Below are 23,918 nucleotides of genomic sequence, written 5' to 3' on the forward strand. Positions count from 1 at the left end.
ATAATAATAATAATGAGAAGAAAAAGGAGGAGGAGGAGAAAGAGAAGAAGAAGGAGAAGAAAGTAATTTACACTACATTTTTCTATTCTACAAAATTCATATAAAACGCAGCAAAAAATACTTAAGAGTTTGATTTGATTTCATTCATTAATAGTATTATTAAAAGTACTACATGGGACTTCTGGTCCAGAAAAGATGGCATAAATCTATTTCTTCCTTACCAAGAGTAGCTGTATTGTGGAAACAATGCAAAAGGCAATAATGCAAAGGAGAATTTGAAAGGCATTGAAGCCAAGGCAAACTAGATTGGAACCCTGAACTGGACAAACAACAGAATAGTAGGCATCTATGTTTCCCTACTCAGCAGAAGAAAGGAATCCAAACTAGCATTTCCTAAATGTAAGCTAGCAACAGAAAACAGCCCAAGTAGGCTCCTACGTTCCCCGACTTAACATGTGGACCTCAAGAATGCTAGGTGAGCTAGGTGGACCTGAGAGGCCCCTCTCCAGAAGACCAGGGATAGTTGGGTGGATCCACCAGAGGGGCCCAGCCACAGCAAGCAGCCAGGCTGCAAAGTTTCCTTGATCCTTTGTAAAATAAGTAAGTTGGTGAGTAAAATTCATTTTTTAATTTGACATCTCAGAAGTTTTTTGACGTGAGAAGACCTATGGACATTTGCACACTTTAACAATTTCCACGGTTAACTGCCACTTCATCACAAAGTATTACAAGGATTCTTTTATATTTTAGAAATCTCAACTTTGTGCAAAAGGCCACATCAATGTTATTTCAGCATTGTGTGTAACTTGGTTTCAACTACTTTGCTATTAGAGTATTGTCTACAAATAATTGTAGTAAATTTATTTCACACATTGATGTTTACAATCCTGCTTAAAATTCCTGCCAAAATATAACTGTCATAAACATTATTTCTATCAAAAAAGTTAATTTAAGTCTACACTATGTTTTATATAACTTCTTGACAAAGACCAAAAACTTTGATAATACACTGCCTTGCCCAGGGAATAGGGAAACAGGAATTCACATACATTGCTCCTGGCAGAGAAAACTTTTACAAACTCTATAGAAAACAAGTTTTCCATGTTGGTGATCTCTATCAAATTACATAAATATGTGTCCTTGACCTTGCAATGACCACTTCTAGGCATTAATACTATAAGTAAATTCATTCACATATGCTTAGATTAAAAAAAAAAATCAAAGTACATGATAGCATGTAAAGCATGCTAACATTTGAGTGAAAAATGGGAAGGAACATATACATATGTCCTACTGTATGCATAAATTGTCTCTGGAAGAATACACAAAAGTAGCCAATAACATTTGTTGCCTAGGGATGGCTGAAGGACAGAGGCAGGACAAAAGTGGGAAAAAAAATTTATTTTACGTTCTTTTCTATTTTATCAATGTTAGACATGAAAATGTCCCTGAATTAAAACAAAAAAAAACAAGGAAAAAAAAAAAAGAAAGAAATCATTTACCAGTGAGACAATATTTTTCCTCTATCTTTTTTCTTTGTTGGCTCACAATAATGTAATTATTTTCCATTTCCTTATTGAAAGAGAATCTAACAAATATGAACTGAGACAAATTAGAAATATCTAAACTTTAATCCAATAGTATAATAAATTTCTACAATATCTAATATTTGTATATTCATATTTTTTAATAACATTTTCTCTGTCTTCTATGCTAATGAAAGGAATGCATTTCAAATTGCCACTACACTATTTTTCATATATTATTCCAGCTGTTGTTATTGTAGCAGGAAAGAAGAAATATCTTTACCATTCATATGGAGCATTTTGATTTTCCTTTTTAAAGAAACTATTTATCCTTAAGATTAGTGAAAGTTCAGTGCTGATTTAAGTATGGCTTTAAGAATGCTGAAAAAAAAAGATACTTGTCTTTGTATCCAATATACTTTGTAAATGTCTTAGCAGTGATGATAGCTTATACTTACTTTAATGACTAATACAAGAAACAATATACATAAAGGGCAAGATATAGTCTGTCATCCATACTTCATATAGTTAATATCTCTGTGCCTAGAACAAAGTGGGGACACAGTGCTCTTTTTCTTTTTCCTTTCTTTTTTTCTTTTCCTAATGAACGGATGGTGTTATAAGTACTGAAATCTCAGTACTTATAACCTGATTTCAGTACTTATAACCTGAAATGGAATTACCATTTGGTGCACATTTGGATTTCTTGCTTTCTGATATACAGATTCTTAAGTCATAGTTAATATCACCACATCAGTGTTGTTAATAGCATTAACTTGAAAACCACAGAGAAATATAAGAAGCAATGACATACTATGTTTCATTTGCAAGCAATGAAATTAGGCAGTTTACTTGAATAGGAGCAAATCTACCACAAAGAAGCAAAAGCTTATTTTCATGTTTCTGAGGACCAGAAGTGTGAAAAACATGAATTATTAAAATCACTTGATCATTTCAAGCCTATTCTTTCTCACTGTTGAACACTTACAGGTCTGGCAATGATTTTCTGTGGGTCCCCAGCATCGGCCAGTACAGGACTTATGGCAACGTCCACCTGTCGGAGAGGAAAGAGCGCACACACACATTATAATCTTTCACTCTTTGACTAGGAGTAACTCTTCAAAGCAAATAGTCTTGCTCCTTTCTGAGGATTTTTATATTTTCGTATAGCTGAAACATAGCTCATAAAATGCCCCCTTTAAGTAGCAAAACCTGAATGTCAAATACATGTGAAGCTGAAATACAATCTCCTGATACTCAAAATCTTCTCATTATTTTATAAGAAAAGGAAATAAGTTGAATTTGTGAATTTTCCCAGATAGTTGTAAATATTTACATGAAATAACTTTCACTTTGACTATTGAATATTTTTGTTCTATTGTTTCTATGTGATTCTATTCTGCTTGATACAATTTCAATAGTTCATGGCTAATTGATATTAAGGAATAAATCAACAGTTAAAAAGAATCTGAAGTCTATGGAAACAAAAATATACTTTTAGAAACACACGACAAACCATCAGAATGAAAAGGTTACATACATTATTTATTTATTTATTTGTTTGTTTTAATTTTTTTTAATGTTTATTTTTGTGAGAGAGAGAGTGTGCATGCACATGAGTTGGGGAGGGGAAGAGAGAGAGGGAAACACAGAATCTGAAGCAGGCTCCAGGCTCTGAGCTGTCAGTGCACAGTGAGATGCGGGGCTTGAACTCATAGACTGAGAGACACTGATGTGAGCTGGAGTCAGAGGCTTAACTGATTGAGCCATCCTGGAGCCCCTACACACATAACTTAGAGTCTCATTTGAGGGAGGATGTCATCAAGAGGATGTGACAACAGGTTGACCCTTGAGCTAGACCTGGCCAATGGGAGGCTCCTTGCTCCCTCCCCTGTCCTTGTAATGAACATCCTGCCTACTATTCCCCTGCTAGCAGTCTGAAAGGATGTAACTTTGAGAGAGTAAGGTGATACTGGGGCCATCTGAATTGAATATGTTACTGAACCCATTTAAAACCTTCATATAAACTTAAGAGTCTGGTAGGCAGTTATGGGGATCTACTTGTCTTGTGGCTGTCCAAGATCACCTTGCATATGTTCAAGACCAGCCGTGTATGTAAGTTACCTTGCTTATCATACCTGCCACCTATCAATCTGGAGTGGTCTCCCTATGTATTCAGTCTTCCTTGCCCTCCATGCATAGGGACCAATTTGCAAACCAACATCTTTATATAAAAGTTTCAAGCATTTAAACAGATACATTTTTTAGGAAGTTTAATTTCAATTATTTGATATCCTTTTTTAAACATTTTATTGATACCATCTTCATTTTCAAATACGAGCCTTTGTCTTCTGTAGCACTATCTTGCTCTTAAGAACTCTGCTACTCTGAGTATTTGCCTCAGCAAATACAGTTATCCTACAGAGAAATTTTCCTAAGGACGCAACCATAGAGTATTAGCTAGAAGAAATCACATATAATGATTTTCTTTGAAGTTTGTTTCTGAATTTCATAGGTTCACCCTAATATTTGTGGGTATAAGGGTGTATAGAGTGGGTTTTTTTAGAATAAAAAGTATACATGAAAATCTATTAAAGACTAAAGCATTTCTATAACATAGTTCTTATTAAACCTTCTCTGTTAATTTTCTAACATTATTATGAACGAGTATACACCCATACAAGATGTTTACTTTAACATAATTATACAGTAAAACCTGGGATTGTGAGTAACTTGTTATGCAAGTGTTCTGCAAGACAAATAAACTTTTCTAATAAATTTTAACTTGATAAACGAGCAATGTCTTGCAATACAAGTGGTATGTGATGCTGAATGTCACATGATCACAAACTGAGCCAACGGTTCTTGAAATTCGCTTTGATATACAAATGCTGTGGATTATAAGCATTTGTCCGGAATGAATTATACTTACAACCAAGGTTTTACTATATCTTGAAAGTTATGAAATAAGATTATATCAGATCTTTCCTCTTTTTCTTGACCCACAGGTCTTAACTCTTCAACATGAAAGACCTTATAACTTGGGCAGCTTTTTTTTTTTGCTTTTTTCCTCTCTCCTTCTCTCTCCTTATGAGACTGCATGAGTGAAGCTGTTTCTTTTTTCCTCTCTCTTTCTCTCTCCTTATGAGACTGCATGAGTGAAGCTTTCACACTTAAAGAGCAGATTCAGCAGATGCACTTTTTCAGGCTGAACCTCAGGCCATCCAAATGGTCTACCCTTCTGCAAGTGAACAGTACGATTTCCAAGTTAAGATAACACTTAGGCTCAATTCCATTTACCTTCTTAAAAGTATGAGGATCCTTGCTACAATAGAGTTTATCTAAAGCAATTCTGTTTGTGAACCACTATTGCTGACATCACCAGTGTATAATATCCTGTCACTCTGCCATCTGTTTATTTAGATCCAAACACATTATGACTACATAATGCAAGCTCATTCTCACTGACAGGAAAAGGACTCCATCTGGCCTGAACAATATAACTTTAATCAGTGATAATGATAATTATTATTAAAAACCTACTGGAGCTCTTTTGTACAATGCTAATAAATCTAATTTGATTTATACCAGCGGAAATTAGAAAGGGCTGTGAGACAAAATGGGAAGCAGTGAAAACTTTGAGTACAAACTTTTTATGAGAAAGTAACTAATGTTAATATATTTCTTTAGATGTGTTAAAATATTTTAAATCGACACATTAAGTGGTCTGTTATTTAAAGATATCTGAAACAGAGGATGATCATCTACTATTTAATCTATGACTTTTTTTTATTTTTTTTTCAACGTTTATTTATTTTTGGGACAGAGAGAGACAGAGCATGAATGGGGGAGGGGCAGAGAGAGAGGGAGACACAGAATCGGAAACAGGCTCCAGGCTCTGAGCCATCAGCCCAGAGCCTGACGCGGGGCTCGAACTCCCAGACCATGAGATCGTGACCTGGCTGAAGTAGGACGCTTAACCGACTGCGCCACCCAGGCGCCCCTCTATGACTTCTTTAATTGTGTTAGTGGCCAATGAAATATTTAGCTGTGTTCACTGTGACCAGAACACTATCATAGCTGTGGGGGGTAGGGGGGGGGAGCTAAGCAATTTTATTTTAATACACTCAGTATTCCTCATTTATTGGATTATATATTTGCTACCTTCTTATTATTGCAGTTTTGATATACCACTGAAGACTTTTGCCTGGATCCAATACAAAAAGGAATATTACTAGAAATTAGGTTTATGGTTCTTGACAAAGTATCATGGCAAGGCCCACCTAGTTGTAAACAAATGATATAGTGTGCCACTCCAGCCAGACACACACAAAGTTTAAACAATTTAACCTTGACTATCATGCTGTTAGGAAATTTTGTTTGGCATTTTCCATTTTTCATTCATATTTAAATAGAAATATGTATTACTGCTGTAAAAGGAAGCTAACAACATCTGCCTCCTTACTGAGATTTTACTCAGTCATATATTCCCCTCACTCCTTTTGGAAACCAAGAGAAAGAGGGTCACTTGGCACACACATTCCAGAATTCTATTACTACACATGTGTTGGAGGGCCATGACCTACGTGTGCTTCCACAAATGGTTTCTCATTCTGGCTCGCCCTTCATTTGACTGTCTTTGACCCTCTGGAATCTGCCCCCACATTCAGTTCAACCTTGGGCAGTATATGGCAATTGGGCAGGTACTATTTTCACTAAGTTGTTCTAATTAAGTATCAAAATATCTGGCCAAAATCGGATTGGAGGTATTCCCGAATTAATATATTTGCCATACTCTCATGCCTGCAACCTTAGTTTGATTCTTCTAGACAACTGGGTAGTGTAGTTTTATGGACTAATGTGTTTAATAGGCTTTAAAATATGCTTTTAGATTTTTCTTTCCAACATTTCTGCTGCACACAAATGTCAAAAAATGAGAAGGGATACAAGGGGTTTTCTGAGTAATTACCTATCTAGGTTAGCAAAACAAAACAAAACAAAACAAAACAAAACTACATACTTTTTTTCTCTACCTTCCTTCCAACTATTTATCCAAAAGTATTTTTTTCAGTTCCTTCTATACCTGTGTGTTAGGAACCATGTTAAGTATTGAAACAGACATGGTTACTCCTCTAATAAGAGTTTAGAATTAATGCAGCATTATTTTAAAGGGAAAGGGTTTTGATTAGTCTGTATCTAACATTCACCTTCTATGGGGTTTAAGGAAAGAAGCCAACAAATCTAAATTTTTCAACGTTTATTCATTTTTGGGACAGAGAGAGACAGAGCATGAACAGGGGAGGGGCAGAGAGAGAGGGAGACACAGAATCGGAAACAGGCTCCAGGCTCTGAGCCATCAGCCCAGAGCCCGACGCGGGGCTCGAACTCACAGACCGCGAGATCGTGACCTGGCTGAAGTCGGACGCTTAACCGACTGCGCCACCCAGGCGCCCCAACAAATCTAAATTTTTAACAGTCCTCTAGCTCAGGAAAGAAGAGTTGGATGGGGTCAGGTTGAGCTGGGCCATTTCCAAGTTAATGCCTGGTGGCTTGGAAGTCCACTCCATTCCTTATAAGGTAATTTATCTATATGACATGTAAAATGAGATCAGGGGAGAGCACTTCAGTGGAGAGGATAAGTATGGCCCATGACGGATCTCTCCCTTGTCTTTTACAGAAAGAAAAATACTTTTAACTATGGCCCAACATCTTACTGAAAAATTTCTGTCTTCTATTCTCAGATTCTCAGGTATGCAGTGTCTCAGGAGGCCTGATTTCAAGAGGAAAAAAAGGCCATGTATTCACTCTTTTAGTGTGTATTAATTTTATAAATCACTTCTCTATGTATTTTAAATGAGAACAGCAGAAAGACGAAATCCATACTAGCCTATGTAAATGGAAGAAATGTTTTGGGGCACTGAAACTTTGCCAGTGCTGTCCAAATATGTCTTATTTCCATGTCTCAGTATGCTACATGATTCTTTTCCATTGTTTATTTCAATAATTCTTTTAAAACTATGTGAGGAAATATGCTACTTAAAAATAAGAATCTGACATTTCCATTCAACTTAGTGATAACAGAGTTATTTAAATTAATATTTCTACCTCCTGTCATTTTGACTCAAAGAAGTGAAATATAAAACAAAACACAATTTCAGACAAATATTTCTGTCACTTTAGCAACCATTTTAATCTTTTAAAGTAAGTGCTGATTACTGCACATCAGCATTATTTTAATTCACAATCATTTCTGCTTTGACAATGCATTATTCATTGCAGAAGTTAGCAAGTATGACTAAGTTTATCTTTTATGCTTGTCCAGAATGCTTTTGCATTCTTTTTTTTTTTTTTTTTTGTAGGAACTAGAGTCCCTGAGCCACTTCGATATTTTTAAGAGTCATAAATTCATGTTAGAAGTTTTGCTTGTTCGTAGGACTACCTGACAGTAGAGATGGGATTTGACATGTACCTCTGGACTGCTTTCTGCAAGTAATATGCTAGGACAGTTGAAGAGTTACAAAACATGAGGTCACTGGCAACCACAAAAGATTATATCTTCAAACTTCCTGTAGCTAAAGGCAATGCAGTTACATTGCCTGGATTCTTCTTTCAGTCCATTTAAAAAAAACTGGCAGTCTTGACCTCTTAAAATTTCTTTTACTGGGGAAAGAGTGAGAGAATAGTATCGTTTTCATGATCCCATAATTCAGAAAGGGAAGTGGAACATTTATTGCAAGTCTACACTAAACTAGTCCCTATTCTTGAATGGATGATAAAAAGATGAATAAATCAGTGTCCTGCCCTCAAGGAGCTTTCAAGGACCAGGAAATAAGTAGAAAAATGGGCAAATAGTCATGATAATCATAATACGTGCTAAAATAGAAGTATGCATAAAATGGAGAGGATGGATTTGAAAAAGGCTCCATGGAGAGCAGGCTTGAATTTCTACTTTGTGAGTAGATAAAGGGAAGAAAGTTCCAGGCTGAATAATTAGCCTAAGCAATGACACAGAGGCATGGGTGCACACAACTGTTTGGGGCCATAATGAATAGTTTATAGTCCTTTGAGCTGTTTGCATTAGGACAGCATCTGGAGTGTAAGCTTACAAAGTATCTCGAAAGTCTTCTGAATAGGTTAGAGTTTACTCTGTGAAGGTGTCATGGAGTTGGTCAAAGTTTTTAAACACTGAAATTATGTGGTTGATCTGCATGGTAGAAGAGACTTTCAGGTTATGGTTCCCAAAATTAGTGTTGAGATTTGAGAACTTGTGCAAGGTGCTGATTTTACAGTCTAGGAGAGGGAGGGACAGGAATTTGTATTAAACAAAAAAGCAATCCCAGGGGTTCTGATGATGAAGGTTCCACATGAGTAAGTATGGATAAGAAATAATGGTTTGGCATGTAATTCCAAACATCATAGCCACATTTTGAGACAAAAATTTAAGTGCTAGATCTGATCAGATGCTTGGTAACCAAACTTATAGGATTAAATGGTGTAAACATGTAGCAGTCTCTCACTTCCCAGTGTTTACTCCTTGATTTGTGGATATATTTCCATCAGGTTGCATTTTTACCCCAGCAGTCCTAAAAAACACATAACTTTTTTTCAAATTTAAATTATTATAAAGCACCCTGTTGATAGTAAAGTCTCAACAGGATTCCAGCAAATAATATATTGGCATCATTATTTAATGATATTACTGAATTGCTCTTTTTTTTAATCAGAGGTTAACATTGGGCTTGTTCTTATCTGCCAACTCTCATTGTCATGTGTGTTTATTTGGTCCCACAATTTCGTTATGTAAATGACTTTACAGTTTTCTTCCAATTTCAATTCAATCTTCCTATCTTGCCCATGATTTGCAAGTTAATTACTGAATGAAAGCTTTAAGTTCTATACACTTGCTATTCAAAACAAAGATGGGCAAGTATTTTCACTAACTAGAAAGACAAAGTTAAAGTAAAAATATATATGGGTGGAATTTTTCATCTAGCAATAAATTAAGTCAGGAGTTAGCAGTTTAAATTATGTTAAGTAATCACTGGATTGGAAAAGTAGGTAATGTCAACATCATTAAACTTGTTTTGTTTTTTTTTTTTCTACAAGTGCCATCATGTTATACAGTCAAGCAACCTATAGTCCAAGGATTTAGACTAGCCTACATACTCATATGATCAAGATTAATTTTGAACAGAAGTGTAAAATACATCAAGCTCAGTATGAGATACTTCTATCCACCCTCTTCTCAAGGATTCAACTCCCCACTGCTGATCTGTAACTGCCAGAGCACACAGTATCTCTCCCCAGCACTAACTCAGATACGATTACAGACAGATGGCTAATGAACTGACCAGTTATCAGGCACACAGAATTGTGCAAAAGTTTGAAGTATTGAGCCTGTTTAGCAAATGTTCATTTTTCCTGAAGCCTTCGGTAAACATAAATCAATCTAGAGGATAAATCATAATGGCAGACATCCCATGTGCAGATAGAAGCTGGAAGGGGGGGGTGGGGTGGGATAGACATTCCAAGAGTGTCTGTTTAAAACCTCTTAACCATGCATGGGGGCAACTGGCTACCCTATCAGCATGTTGACTTTAGGTGTGCTTCCATGTATTAAGTAGAATGGCTAGATCTGCACAAATGTCAGTCAAAAGGAAATTTGATGAGAATCTATTACGAACTTAATATTATCGATCATCACTCACATTTATAGTCTTACATGATTATAAGCTACTGATAGAAGTAATGGCATACATGTGCCAAAATAAAATACACATTAATAGACTAAAGGGATTATATTTCCCATTGAATGGAAAGATCTGATACAATATCTATATTACTGTTCTGTAAACTTTATACTTCTAGCACACCTTCACAATTCTTTAGGCTACTGTAATCAATAGAAAAGAACTGAAAAAAGAATAATAGTAAAGGGGCCCAAATGGTTTCCCAAATGTATCAACAATACAAAATGACTCAAATTATAAGGAAAGGTTAAATTTTTCCTGAAAAACTATTTCATACTATTACATATTGATACATTTAAATATTTCGTATATCATACTCATATTTCATATTTCTTCCAAATCATGTAATTAGAAAGCATTAATTATCACTATTTACAGTCGTTAGCACAGAGCAGAACACAGGAATTCTACCTACTGTGGAACAGAATTAGTTCTAATCAATGTCAAATACATTTCTAAACACAAATAAGGGGTCTGAACAAACTGGAAAACCTTACCAGCAGAATTAAAGAATAAATTAACATGTGTCTGCTGTTTTCAATCAACAGTAATAAATAATGACAGGTATGTTTATTAGCATTTAAGGTGAACCAGCAAAGGCCATCAAGAGCATCCATGATTATAGTCTACCTAGATTATACCCCTTTGGAAGTCGACAGTGCAAAACCTGTTCAGCTCTAAGTGGTGGTGGTCCTCCTGGAATATCTAAGTTTTTATATATATTAGTTATATATATATATATATATATATATATATTATATATATAATCCTCATATAACACTAATAGGCTGACACCTTTCAAAATTTGTATCTCCAGTCCTGACCATGTGGGGTATAGGCTTACACTTCAAACTGCTTCTAAAACATTTCTACCTGTATAATTAGCAGACATGCAAACATTTACATGTCCAAAATGTAATCCTTCAACTTCCCAACCCAGAAAAATCCTTTAAAGCCTTCTTCAATCAGTCAGTCATAACAATACTTCTTCATGTCAATCACTCCTTTCAGAATTTCATGTTGAAAAAGTTGGACTCATCCTCAGCTCAAACTCAAAATCATTATCACATCCAGTTAACACTCACTTCAAAATACAGCTAAGCTCAATCATTTCCCATCACCCTTACCACTAAGTCACAGCTGTCTCCTGCTTGCATTAATGCAACAACCTCCTAACTTGTGTCCTAGCTTCTACCCTGGCCTCTATATAATCTCTTCTCAATATATTAACCAGAGCAATCTTCTTAGACATACCAGATCAAATTCCAATAACTTCCAATCTCAAAGTAAAAAAGACAAAGTGCTTCTAATGGTCTGGAAGGCCGTATGATATTTGGCCTTCTCCATGTATTCATAACCTTACTTCCTACTATGTTCTTCCTGGATCACTCCTCTGAACACTCTCATCTGCTGTTCCCAGGATGTACAAGGTGCACCCTCTACTTAGGGCCCTCCCATGCCCTCTCCCTGAGCCTCTCTTTCTCTGATAGGCTACAGTCACATGGTTCATCTGCTTACTTGCTTTTCTTAGATGCCACCTCCCAATGAGGTCTTCTCTGACCCACACTGATTTGCTATATTTTATTTATTTTTTAATGTTTATTTTAATTAAGTAGTTTAATTAATGTTTTTATTTTATTTATTTTTATTTTTCATTTTAATGTTTATTTATTTTGAGAGAGAGACAGAGACACAGCACAAGCAGGGGAGGGCCAGAGAGAGAGGGAGACACAGAATCCGAAGCAGGCTTCAGGCTCTAGGCTGTCAACACCGAGCCTGATGCAGGGCTCCGACTCAAAAACTGTGAGATCATGACCTGAGCCAAAGTCGGACACTCAACCAACTGAGCCACCCACATGCCCCTAGATTTTATTTCTAATACATGTTTGAATTAGAAATGTTATAAAGTGCAGAAGAATATAAAAGAAGAAAATAAAAATCATTTATAAACTTTGTATTTTGGTGTTTTTCATTTTTTGATGTATAGTAATACTGTTTTCTGAGTAGTATAATAGTCTGTCTAGTTTTGTGACCTGCTGCTTTCACATTATATTTTATCCTAAACATTATCAGGTTATATTATGTAGATGCAATTTTTTTTTGGTCAATTTGCCTCCCATTAGATAGCCATACCATAATCCAGTTAACCATTTGCTTTATGGAATATTTTGCCGGTACATGAAGAAAACCAATAAATATTTTTAAATGAAAATATACATTAAGAAAATATCACTAATTTCATATCATACTATTAAGAAGATTTGTAGCTCATGGAAGGTTGATTTTGATATCAGAAAGAATGTGACCATGCCATTCTTTATGTCCTTCTGGAAAACACTGATGGCATCTGGAACACTTGTGTAGGTTTGTAGACAACTGGCACATGCATCAGAACATTTGATAAAGGAACGGGCTGGCCTAGACTGATGTGCTGATACTAGGAGTCTACCAAAGGCCTCTGTACATATCCATCATGTTTGACTCTTTAATCACTGAGTTACATAAAACAATTGAAATATGCTTACCACATCTACAAATGACAACATCAGGCAGGGGTAGCAATTGTTCATACATAGGATAACTATTCAGATTTTAAAAAGCACTTGGTGGGGCACCTGGGTGGCTCAGTCGGTTGAGCAACCAACTTTGACTCTGGTCATGATTTCACAGTTGGTGAGTTCAAACTCCATGGGTTTAAGCCCCATGTTGGGCTCTGTACTGACAGCACAAAGTCTGCTTTAGATTCTCTGTCTCTCTCTCTGCCCCTCTCCCACTCACACACTCTCTATCTCTCAAAAATAAAGAAACGTTAAAAACACTTCTAAAAATTAAAAAAAAAGCACTTGGTAAATGAAATGAAGAGCCAAAAGTAACAATATAAAATGTAACAGGAACAATGTAAATTTCTGCATTTGTGGTTCTAAATGAGTATTTCATGTAAATATCAACAGCTATGCACACATACAGGATCTATCCGTCATGAAACAGGTTAGAATTTCAGTTCTCACTCTGGTTTTAGAACTGTTTCATTCCTCAGGTAGATAAGTTAACTTTTCTGACTCTTTTTTTTTAATTTTTTATTTAAGTGTTTATCTTGTACATGGAGGTTCACACTGTGCTGCATACTCAAATTTAGACATCGTTACCAATATCATCAATCTCACCATTTATTGAACACTTTCTACATTCTAGCTTGTAGACAAAGCGCTTTACACTTAGTATCTCATTGAATTTGCACAACAGTATAGTGTAAGTACTATTATTTGTCTCATTTTATAGGTAAGAAAACAGAAGTGTAAGTGGAACCGGAAACTTGCCTCTTTATATCACGCTGGGCTTATTTTACATAGTATATTTGCTTGTCAGAAATTTTTGTTTTTGTACATTTTTTAAAATTTAATTCACATTTACTTTGATTCTATTACTTGCTTATTAAGGTTCATCAGTAAATGGGGCTAAAATAAATGCCAGTTAAATATAAACACATTTTAGTAATTAGCATTTATAATTGTGATAGGAAATTATAGCCTGTGGTTTAGGGAAGATAAAATACTTGAAAGTATTGTGTGCATAACCAAATTACAATATTGCTGTTCACTGCTTTAAGTGTTCACATAAGTGCTGGTAAAAAGCAGAAAACATAAACTTTGAAATCATTTTTTATCTGCATTCAGCCTCCATTATTTATAATTGGTAGGATCTTGAGTAAGGAACTTTACCTAAGAGCTTACTTTCTTTATTAATAAAATATAGATGATGATACTTCCTGTATATGCTAGGGCTGATTAAGAGGAATAACATATGTAAAACACCTGGCATGTAATACACATCAATCGATGCTAGTTCCTTTTTCCCTCCCTCAAAATATTGTATTTAAAAACATTAAAGAACAACAAAGAGAGACAAAGAAATGTAGACAGTCAGCAGAAGTGATATGGCAGACAAATCAAGTAATCTGGAGACAGAAGTGTTTATGCAGACAGAGTTGAAATGATCAGTAAGGCATCATAGTCAAGTAATAGGAAAGGGGGAGGCTGTAATGTCTTAGAAACTTTGACAGGCTTGGCAGAAAGGGACAAGTGGGTTTCAGAGGTCTCTGCATGCTTTGGCAAAGCTTGAGAAGCCGCAGTCTCAGCAGGAATGCTACTAATAATCTAAGTACAGTGAAAGCTCATTCTGCTACTGGGATATCACATTCTTGTTCCTTTCAGCCTAGTGTACATGGAAGGAGGAAAAGAGGGCAGATAATATTTCAAGGTATGTGACAGAAAAGAAGAGAGGAACCCATGGTGAAATGGTATTTGAATTGCTGGAGAGGATTAGATGTCATCGATGCTGGGATCCCTGCCCATTCCATGACCCTCATCTGTGAGACTGCTAGTCAGAGGTGCTAAGGGATCCCTGAGGAACTGTAACCACCGTGTTTTCAGTATGTGAGTGGTGTCACATTTAAGAGGCATGGGTCAGCAGCTGAAATTCAACCACAAGAACTTTACTTGTCTCAGAGGACATTAAATGGGATCCAAAGCACTGCCCGTGGCAACAGTTCCAAACCTTTTCTTAATTCTCACTTTTCTCACACTACTTTCAGCCTCTGATTCACCACAGGCTACCCCCTGCCCAAGGAAGCTCACTAGCTCTCTCTCCTGCCTTTCCGCCATCACCAAGCATTCACAATCTCCTCTCTTCCATTCTATCACTTTCATGTCATTGGTTTGACTTAGCCATTCTCCCTAAATACTTTTATTTCATTCAGCTCTCTCGTTAAAAAATTTTCTGTCCATCTTAGCATACTAAGTGTGAATTCCAACATTCTAGGAAGACTGTGTGTGTGTGTGTGTGTGTGTGAGAGAGAGAGAGAGAGAGAGAGAGAGAGAGAGAGAGAGAGACAGTGTGTGTGTGTGTGTGTGTGTGTGTGTGTGTAGACTTGATGGACAGCTTGGTCCAGAGGGGTAAAGAGATCAGGCTGGCAGATATGTAATGTTTGAGCAGATATGGAAGAAAGACCATGAACATTCCCACATTTGTTGTTTTTTAATCCTGTCAGAGTAGTTGTTACTTGAAAGGCAATGTATTGGTTCTATTTCACTATGAGCATAAAAAATTCCCAATATCTATGTGTGGCATGGTCTCCATAAGCAGCCGGTTTTCATCTGGCTTCCATTTGTCAGCTCCAAGAATAGATCTATCTCCTCTACGAATTAATAAGTAATGGGTATTATCACAGGAAAACTGAAATGGATAAAATTATAACAAGCTCCTCAAGGGGAAAAAAAAAAAACATTTATTTTCCACAGTTCCTAACAGCACTAAAAACACAGTAGACTTCCTAGATCCAATAGCCCTGCATTTCCTTTACTAAGAGGCCAGTATCTTCACACTATAGTGCTAACCCAGCTTCTTCCACCTTGAGTCAGTTTTGAAAGGTCTTATAATGTCTGTGGCTTGAGACTTTATAATTATGGCTGGCACCATTAATCTTGTAGCCTCTCTTTCTTATTATATCTGAGATTGAGACTGAGTTTCTGTTACAGATTGCTAGCCTGTAGCAGTCAGTTGGGGAGATGAGACATCACTGAGACAGATAACAAAGAAAAATGGGTAACAAGTTGGGGAAGATTAGGTAGCTCCATGGCACTGTATTAAACAAACTCTTTTGAGGTATCAGCCAGAAGTCTCATTTTACGTCCCTACTATTATGTCATCCACCAAAGGGATTTAGCTGTGTGTGTGTGTGTGTGTGTGTGTGTGTGTGTGTGTGTGTGTATCTCCCTCAAGTCCTCCCACTTAAAATAAAAACAACCACATTAACAAATAGGCATACTTCTAAAATGCCACCACAAGCCTAAGGAATGAAATGTGATTTTAAAATTGATGAAGGTTATAAGAAAGTGACCCAAAAGGCATTAGAGTAAGTAATAAGCCTAAAATGTCTTGATGTAAAATGTTTTCATTAATCTGCCTTTGAAGTTCACACACAAAAGCTAAAATTCAAGAATAATGGATTTATAACATTTTTGAAAAAAAAAAAAGATTCCATCAACCAGGTATTTCAATGGCATTTCTTACTGATGTACTACTAGACTGATCTGGAAATTGAGTTATTTAAAGAAAAAGAGATAAATGATTTGCAAGCCCCTGCATATCTATCTGTTGTATTCTATCACAAAATGATTTAGCCTTAAATATTAGCCTCACTACCTATCAATCTGCCCCTAGTTCTCTGTTTTCTAAAAAAATATATTGTTAGTCTTGTAACCATCTGAAATATAAACCTCAAGGTAGAATCAAAGTCCTTATAAACTAGCATATTAAAGAGTTAGTCATAGCTTAGACATAATGCATTTTTATTATATAGTGGGAATTGTTCTAGGTGATTTATTTCCCATGAAAACCTTAGGAGGAAAATGCTACTACAGATGAGGAAGCTGAGGACAGAGAAATTTAATAACTTGTCTAAGGTCACACAGAATGGGACAGGCCTGTTTCTTACAGAATTAGTATAAATACTGATAAGTTCAGTGGATTTTAGGAGGTAAAGAAAATGTTAGGCAATAATGTTAAATGAGATCATTAACACAGATACTTATTCAAAATCACCTAGGGAATGACATACATGGAGTTTAAAAAAAAAGACTCAGGGTCACTTGCCAAAATCATTAATGTATGTGGGCAATGAGTAGTAGTTAGCAAATGACCTAAATGGGCAGGGTGGAGGGTATTATAGACAGATGCCAAGAACATTAAGAATGGGTGTCATTAACCACCCAGCTCCCCATGCCCACAAAATTGTAGATGTATTTGCTTATAAATGATGATGCGAAGCTAAGAGAAGGCTGATCACAGTTCCCAGTTTTAGGCTATAATACAGAATAAGAGGTGTCTTCATAGTGTTTAATTATAAACACTAAAACTGATAACAACAAATATTTATGGAACACTTATGTGCTAGGCTGTTTTTAACATTTTCATGTATTATCCCAATTCACTGTAATGTAAGAAAAATGAAGGATAAAGGGTCTAAATTAGACAGAAGAAACTTTGAAGTCAAGATTAGAACTTATGTAGAATCCATATCCCGAACTCAACCACTAGGCTACCCTTTGAAGCAAAGAAACAGAAGGCTAACTGTGCAAAGACGATAAAGATGCAGGGGCTTTGCCCTGCAGTGGAGTCAGGCAAAAGGTTTTGGTAGGGAGGAAGACAAGAGGGGAGAGGAAGAACAATGAAATCTATGGTTTCTCTCTCTCTGATTGCCCATTTACATATTTTAAAGCAACATATATTTATATTTATTGTAAGTTAATTCAGTAATAATGTAAATTAATCCTGAAATAATGTTTTGGGTCACCCCCTCCCCCATAAAATGTTTGTGTTTACTGTATGGATTAATAGAAATGATTGACTATTTCATGAGAATGTTACAAAACTGCATGACCTTAATTTATCTTTTTCTACTGAATCAAACCAAGCAGAGCTCTGTCAATTCTACACCTCTAAGGACCCTTAGATATTTGTTTATTCTGCTAGAAATGCACAACAAATCTTTGCAATAAAATATTTGATATTTAAAATTATTCAACTTAATGAAATTTAGAAATGAAGTGATGGGTATCCAACACTCCATCATTTGTAAAAACTTTTAGTTTTATTATTGACTTATTTTCTAGTAAACAAGTTTCTTTATCCTGAAAAATTCACTTTGGCATGTGGTAACTAGTAATATTAACTATTGACAAAGTAACTAGTAACTTGGCAAACAGGTAACTAGTTTAATGATGTATTCTCCTTCTTGAGTACAGTTTAAAATGATTCTATAGAAAAATATTTTGAAAAAAACAACTAGATCAAAATTTTTATTTAATAAAGTATAAGGAGGGAGGAGAACTAAAGTGTGTGGGACATCTAATTTTGAGATGACTTTAACTTTGTGCATTTTTTAATCAAGCTTTAAAACATTTATTTCTATTATGCTTAAAGAAGAACTTTAAGAGAAATATTACTGCATAATTTCCTTTCCATTTTTTTTCTTCCTTGCATAGAAAGAGCACCTAGAATTGCCAAAAGAATCACCTCCAAATAGAACATAATGTGTTCTTGCCAGGCAGCAAAGAATTAAATAAAGGTTGCATATGGCTACTTGCAATAATCTAGACATGAAAGATTGAAAAGTGGATTAGCAGCTTGACCTCCTTATTCATCTTTCCCCAGCTACCTGTGGAGATACCAATTCCCCTGCTCTGACTCTCCAGTGTAACCATCTTTGCTCCGAACTTTGTAATAAAAATGGCTTAGCAGGAGGACACCAATAAGAGAGGGAGGACATATGTAAAACTTCTTTGGAAATGTTACTGACTGGGAAACTGGAATAGACGATTTTCAGTTCCTTGTAAACGTCTTCCTTTCACTTCCTAGCTTCTCTAAGTGATGACAAATTATAGAAGAAAAAGAAAAATAGTAAGCTCTTTAAATTTTACTTAATTGTGTAACTAAGTTCCACAAAACCACTTCCATTAGTAAATGGGAATAAATATGTGAATGGTAACCAAACCTATGAATGAGCATTGCAAAACAAGCCACAGACACATGCATAATCACTCTTAACCCATTTTAAAGTAAACAAACAAGAGAAAAATAGAAGAGGGTGATATTGAATGGATTCAGCATAATAGAAGAGGGTGATATTGAATGGATTCAGCATAATTTTCATTCAATTTTACATAGCTGCTTTAAACACCAAATATAAAATCAGGGTTTTATGTTCACAAAGTCAGCTATGGAATGATTTCACTCATATGTAAAATTTAAGAAACAAAACAAATGAGTAAAGGGGAAAAAAGAGAGGCAAACCGAGAAACAGACTTTATAGAGAACAAACTGGTGGATACCAGATGGGACACGGGTGAGGGGGTGGGCTAGACAGGTGGTGGGGATTAAGGAGGGTACTTGTTGTGATGAGCACTTGGTAATGTATGGAAATGTTAAATTATTATAGTATACACCTGAAACTAATAGAACACTGTATGTTAACTAATTGGAATTAAAATTTTAAAAAAATCCACTATGGAATGTTTTACAAATCTCTCTAACATTAATCAGATACAGGTTATTTGAATCAATGAGTCTCTTCCTTTGTGAAAATTTAAGTCAGTTTTACCAATCTATCATTTCAACACCTACAGCTAATTCTGCCAGGTTTAGAATTATTTGCACAGCCTCATACAGCAGGATGACTTAAAACTCTGGGGGTACCTGGGTGACTCAGTCATTTGAGGCTCCAACTCTTGATTTTGGCTCAGGTCATGATCACAGGGTCATAGGACTGAGCCCCACATTGAGCCCCTTGTTGGGATCTGTGCTAAGTGTGCGGTCTGCTTAAGATTCTCTCTCTCTCTCTCTCTCTCTCTCTCTCTCTCTCTCTCTCTCTCTCTTTTCTCACTGTCTGCCCCTCTCCCCAGCTTGTGTGCTCGCTCTCTCTCTCTCTCTCAACATATCTCAAAATTTACCATCTTAACCATTTTTTTTAAAGTTTATTTATTTTGAGAGATAGAGAGAGGGAGGGGCAGAGAGAGAGAAAGAGAGGGAATCCTAAGCACAGAGCCAGACAAAGGCTCAATCCCACAAGCTATGAGATCATGACCTGAGCTGAAATCAAGAGCTGGACACTCAACCAACTGAGCCACCCAGCACCCCTCATGTTAACCACTTTTAGTTGTACAGTTCAGTAGTAGTTAATGTATTCACATTGTTTTTGCAACAGTCAACACCATCTATTCCAATAACTGTTTTCGTCTTCTAAAATTAAAATAATTTACTTATTAACAAAATCTCCCCATTCCCCCCTCCCTCTCTAGCCCCTTAAAATCACCACTGTTTTCTATCTTTATGATTTTGACTATTCTAAGTATCACATATAAGTGAAATCATACAGCATTTGTCTCTTTATGACTGGATTATTTTACTTAGTATACTGCCCTCAAAGTTCATCCATGTTGTAGCATAATGCCAGAATTTTTCTTCCTTTTTAAGGCATAATAATATTCCACTGCATGTATATATCACATTTTGCATATCCATTCATCCATCCATAAACATTTTGAAAACATTTGTTTTGATTAGATTATGTGGACTAGATTTCTTTGATTGCCATCCAATTTAAACAGTGTGTGTAGCTCTTATTACTTTTTTTTTTTTCAATAAGAAAGATGCCTTCCAGTTACAAGAATCTCCAATTCCCAAAACTCACCATTTCAAAAAAAATGTTAGGAGTTACACTTTCAAAGAAAATCTGATGATTATGATTCCTTGGCCCTTCTCCATTCTGTCTGAACAGTGTGAAAACTTTCTTCATAATACCAGCAATTTTTATTTAAGTAATGGTATATATTTTCAATGAAAATTCATATAGTGAAAAGTCTTATTAAAATTTGTTCTAAAATAAGCTTCAGAGAAATAACAAAATATGAAGGCTGTCCCTAACTGGACAATTTGAACCCCATGACCTTCTATTTCACGAAATTTTAATGTCTTCAACATTCAGTAGAAGACATCAAGTTCTTATTACTAAAAATTTAAGACACCAAGGCTCTGATTGTCCCTAAATATGACTGTTAATACCTACCTTACAGAATTTCTTCAAGAATTACAAATAAGATTCTGTAAGTGCCTATGATCCATAAGGCCTAGAAGGTCACAGGTGCTTAGAGCATTGTGATTGCTATTGTTGCAATTAGTGACAAAAATCTCACATAACAGAGAGCTACATATTCTCTAAGAGGGGACCATGTATTTGTCAGTTGGCTCATTTGCAGCAAACTCATCATATGTTCTCTGGAAATTTTGAATCAGCATGTGGTCTGAAATATAGGCTTTTCTAATTATTTTATTAGCATAGAAATCCTCTACCAAGCCAGTGCTATCTATACTTGTACCCAGATTCAACTGGAGAATTTTGATGATGGGTAGATTCCCATCCCTGAACCAGACTTACTGAAGGAGAATCTCTGGGAGTAGATTCTGATGCATGTCCAACTTTGGAAACTCTTAATCTACTTATTTCTGGACATAGAGAACTTTGTTCTTTTCTAATGCTACACAATACCTCTACTGTCACTTTACATAATAATTTTTTCTTCCAACAGGCTATGGTCATAAAGATTTATTTGAAGGTAGAAAACTAAACCTTCTTAAGAGTTAGAGCAGTATGTCCGTGGGGGTACAGAGAGTTTGATCTTTGAGGTGGAAACTCAGTTCACTCGGAGAGAGACCATTTGATTAAGTCTTTTCATCAAATAAAGGTAACATCTATCCAACATTCTTGAGGAAATCTTTAGTGCAAGAAGTTAACATGAATGCAGAACCTAAGGGATACTATATAATAATGTAAATGACAAATGTTAGCAGAATATGACTCTGAAGAGTCAGATATTTTCCCTGTATACATTCTGTGTTAAATTGCCCTGTTCTTAAATAGTTTGTTCTTTATTGAGTTGTGTGTGTATATGTGTGTTTTATTCAGCATTTACCCGCAGGAGACAAGGGGCAAAACCAGTTCATACCATGCATGATGTGTAAGCTTAATTTTCTCTTTGCATTGTCATAGAGAGAAATGATCCACACTGGACTGGGCTGAGCCCAGCCTTTACCTCTACAGGATTCTGATGTTCACACATGGCAGCAGTGTATACAACAGACTGTCAGATTTTCTAGAATTTTCAGACCTTGTTGTTGAATATAGCCATTACTAAATATTAAATTACATAAACCCACAGTTAAATTTTATTGAAACAAAGGTAATAAATATAAACTTAAAATTCACTATTTCCTGATTATTTACATGATTACATGATTACATAATTACATGATTAATTATTTACATGATTGAGTTTATTTACATCTGTTGAATCTATGTGGTGGAAACACTACATAATGGTATGCTCACTGGGCATCTCTTCCAAAATCTACATCGATTGCTTAAAGGGAGAATGTTAAGAATGTTTATACCATGGAAATTAACAACTCCTTAAATTGGGGTGTTACCCCTCTACTTTTTGAAAAGTTGTTATTAAACATTTACTAGCACTCCACCGACATGGTATTATTTTAGACTGAAGAAGCACTGCTTTGGGAAATGCACTATTAAAACTTTTCTAAGGAAGCCATGCTATGTATATTCTCTGTTTGAAGTGAGCATTTCCTTATGTACAAACTGATGTTTCCTCTAGTTTAAAAGCAGAGAATGAAATGAGCCTCTGCCTTGAGAAGGGAAAAAAGCCTAGGGGGAAACAAAGGAGTCAATCCTTAAGGTTTGGAAATGGTGAGAAGGTCTCAGTAGTGAGGAATATCCTGACTTCGTAAGCAGGAACACAAAAGTCAAGTTTGGTCTTCTCTGCAACCCCCCGCCAAATAACCATTATTATTAACAAAATCATGCTAATAACTAGTCTCATTGATGCTTTGAGGAAATTGGGGGTGCAGTGGGTCTTAAGAGCAGCTAAGGGAGAGCCAAGCACAGTTGTGTGGTTATTGGAATCATTGGTAGCAGAGGCTGGAATTGGCAGTAAGAGGATAAGGGCAGAGAAGAGAGGCTATGGAATTTGTCCCAGATTTTAGGTGGTTTATATGTAAAAGGAAAGTAGAAATTAATTTATTATCACAAACTTTGAGACCAATGTATATCTATGTAAGTATGTGGATGTGTGTGGATACATATACTTTATGTATATATTTATTACGTACAAACATCTATATATATATCTATCTATATATATACATATATATATAGATAGATATATACATACATACATATATACGTATATATATAGGGACTGAGCTGAGCTATGAAAGGTATATTATGGGAAAAATCTTCTGTTCTGCCTCTTGGGGTTGAGGTACTGACTTCTTTAATTGTATTTATAATACCTAATTAAAATTTTGATTTTAGAGGAAGCTATTGCATATGATGAAAATAAAGATCTGTCATGAAAAATCTATTCGAAAAGTAAAGCAATGCACTTTTACCCTAAGAAGCTAAGGAACACAACAAAAAACAAAAAAACAACCAAACAAATAAAAACCAAGCTAGCAGGTATGCTGTGCTTCCATCTTATAAGGAATTTTCTTACATAAAATTTATCCTGGAGTGAGTTTCAGTCAACCTGGAAATTGCCTTTCTATAAATGTATCAATAAAGGCCTTCTCTGATATGGGTCCTTGACAAGTCCTAACTCTTTCATTTACAGTATTGAAAAACTTTTTCATTTACAGTATTAAAAGAGCAAGCTACCACTTGCTCTTATATTTTAAATACATTCCTAAATTATTTTGTTCTTATTGCCAATATTTTGTTTAGAATAATTGATTTAAATTCATAAAGTATCTTTAAGTCTTTTGTTTTTTGTTTTATTAGATTCCTGAAGAATTTATTTTATAAATTATTTTGAAAACCAATCTTTTAGGTTTATATGAGTTCATTTATCTTTTCTGGTTTTCACATTTTTCTATTTCCATCATTAAAACTTTTTATTTTTTTTTAAATCATTTAAAACAGTGCGCATGACTTGTTTCAATAAAATGCATTTATGTAAAAGTGGATCTGTGCATATATAATACATGGAAACTGAAACTGTACTGAAATGCACCA

At 35.4% G+C, this 23,918-nt stretch overlaps 1 protein-coding gene across 6 annotated transcripts in view; it reads right to left on the reverse strand.

The window, feature by feature from the left end:
- ERBB4 (erb-b2 receptor tyrosine kinase 4) overlaps positions 1-23,918 on the reverse strand; it is a 1,138,739-nt gene that overhangs the window by 346,391 nt on the left and 768,430 nt on the right. For all 6 annotated transcript variants that reach the window (XM_045481110.1, XM_045481107.1, XM_045481111.1 and 3 more), the window contains exon 5: positions 2,515-2,580. In XM_045481110.1, the coding sequence (XP_045337066.1) occupies positions 2,515-2,580 (66 nt within the window). The remainder of the gene's footprint in view (positions 1-2,514; positions 2,581-23,918) is intronic.

The sequence above is a fragment of the Leopardus geoffroyi genome, chromosome C1 (genome assembly GCF_018350155.1).
Source record: "Leopardus geoffroyi isolate Oge1 chromosome C1, O.geoffroyi_Oge1_pat1.0, whole genome shotgun sequence".
Taxonomy (NCBI): Eukaryota; Metazoa; Chordata; class Mammalia; order Carnivora; family Felidae; genus Leopardus; species Leopardus geoffroyi.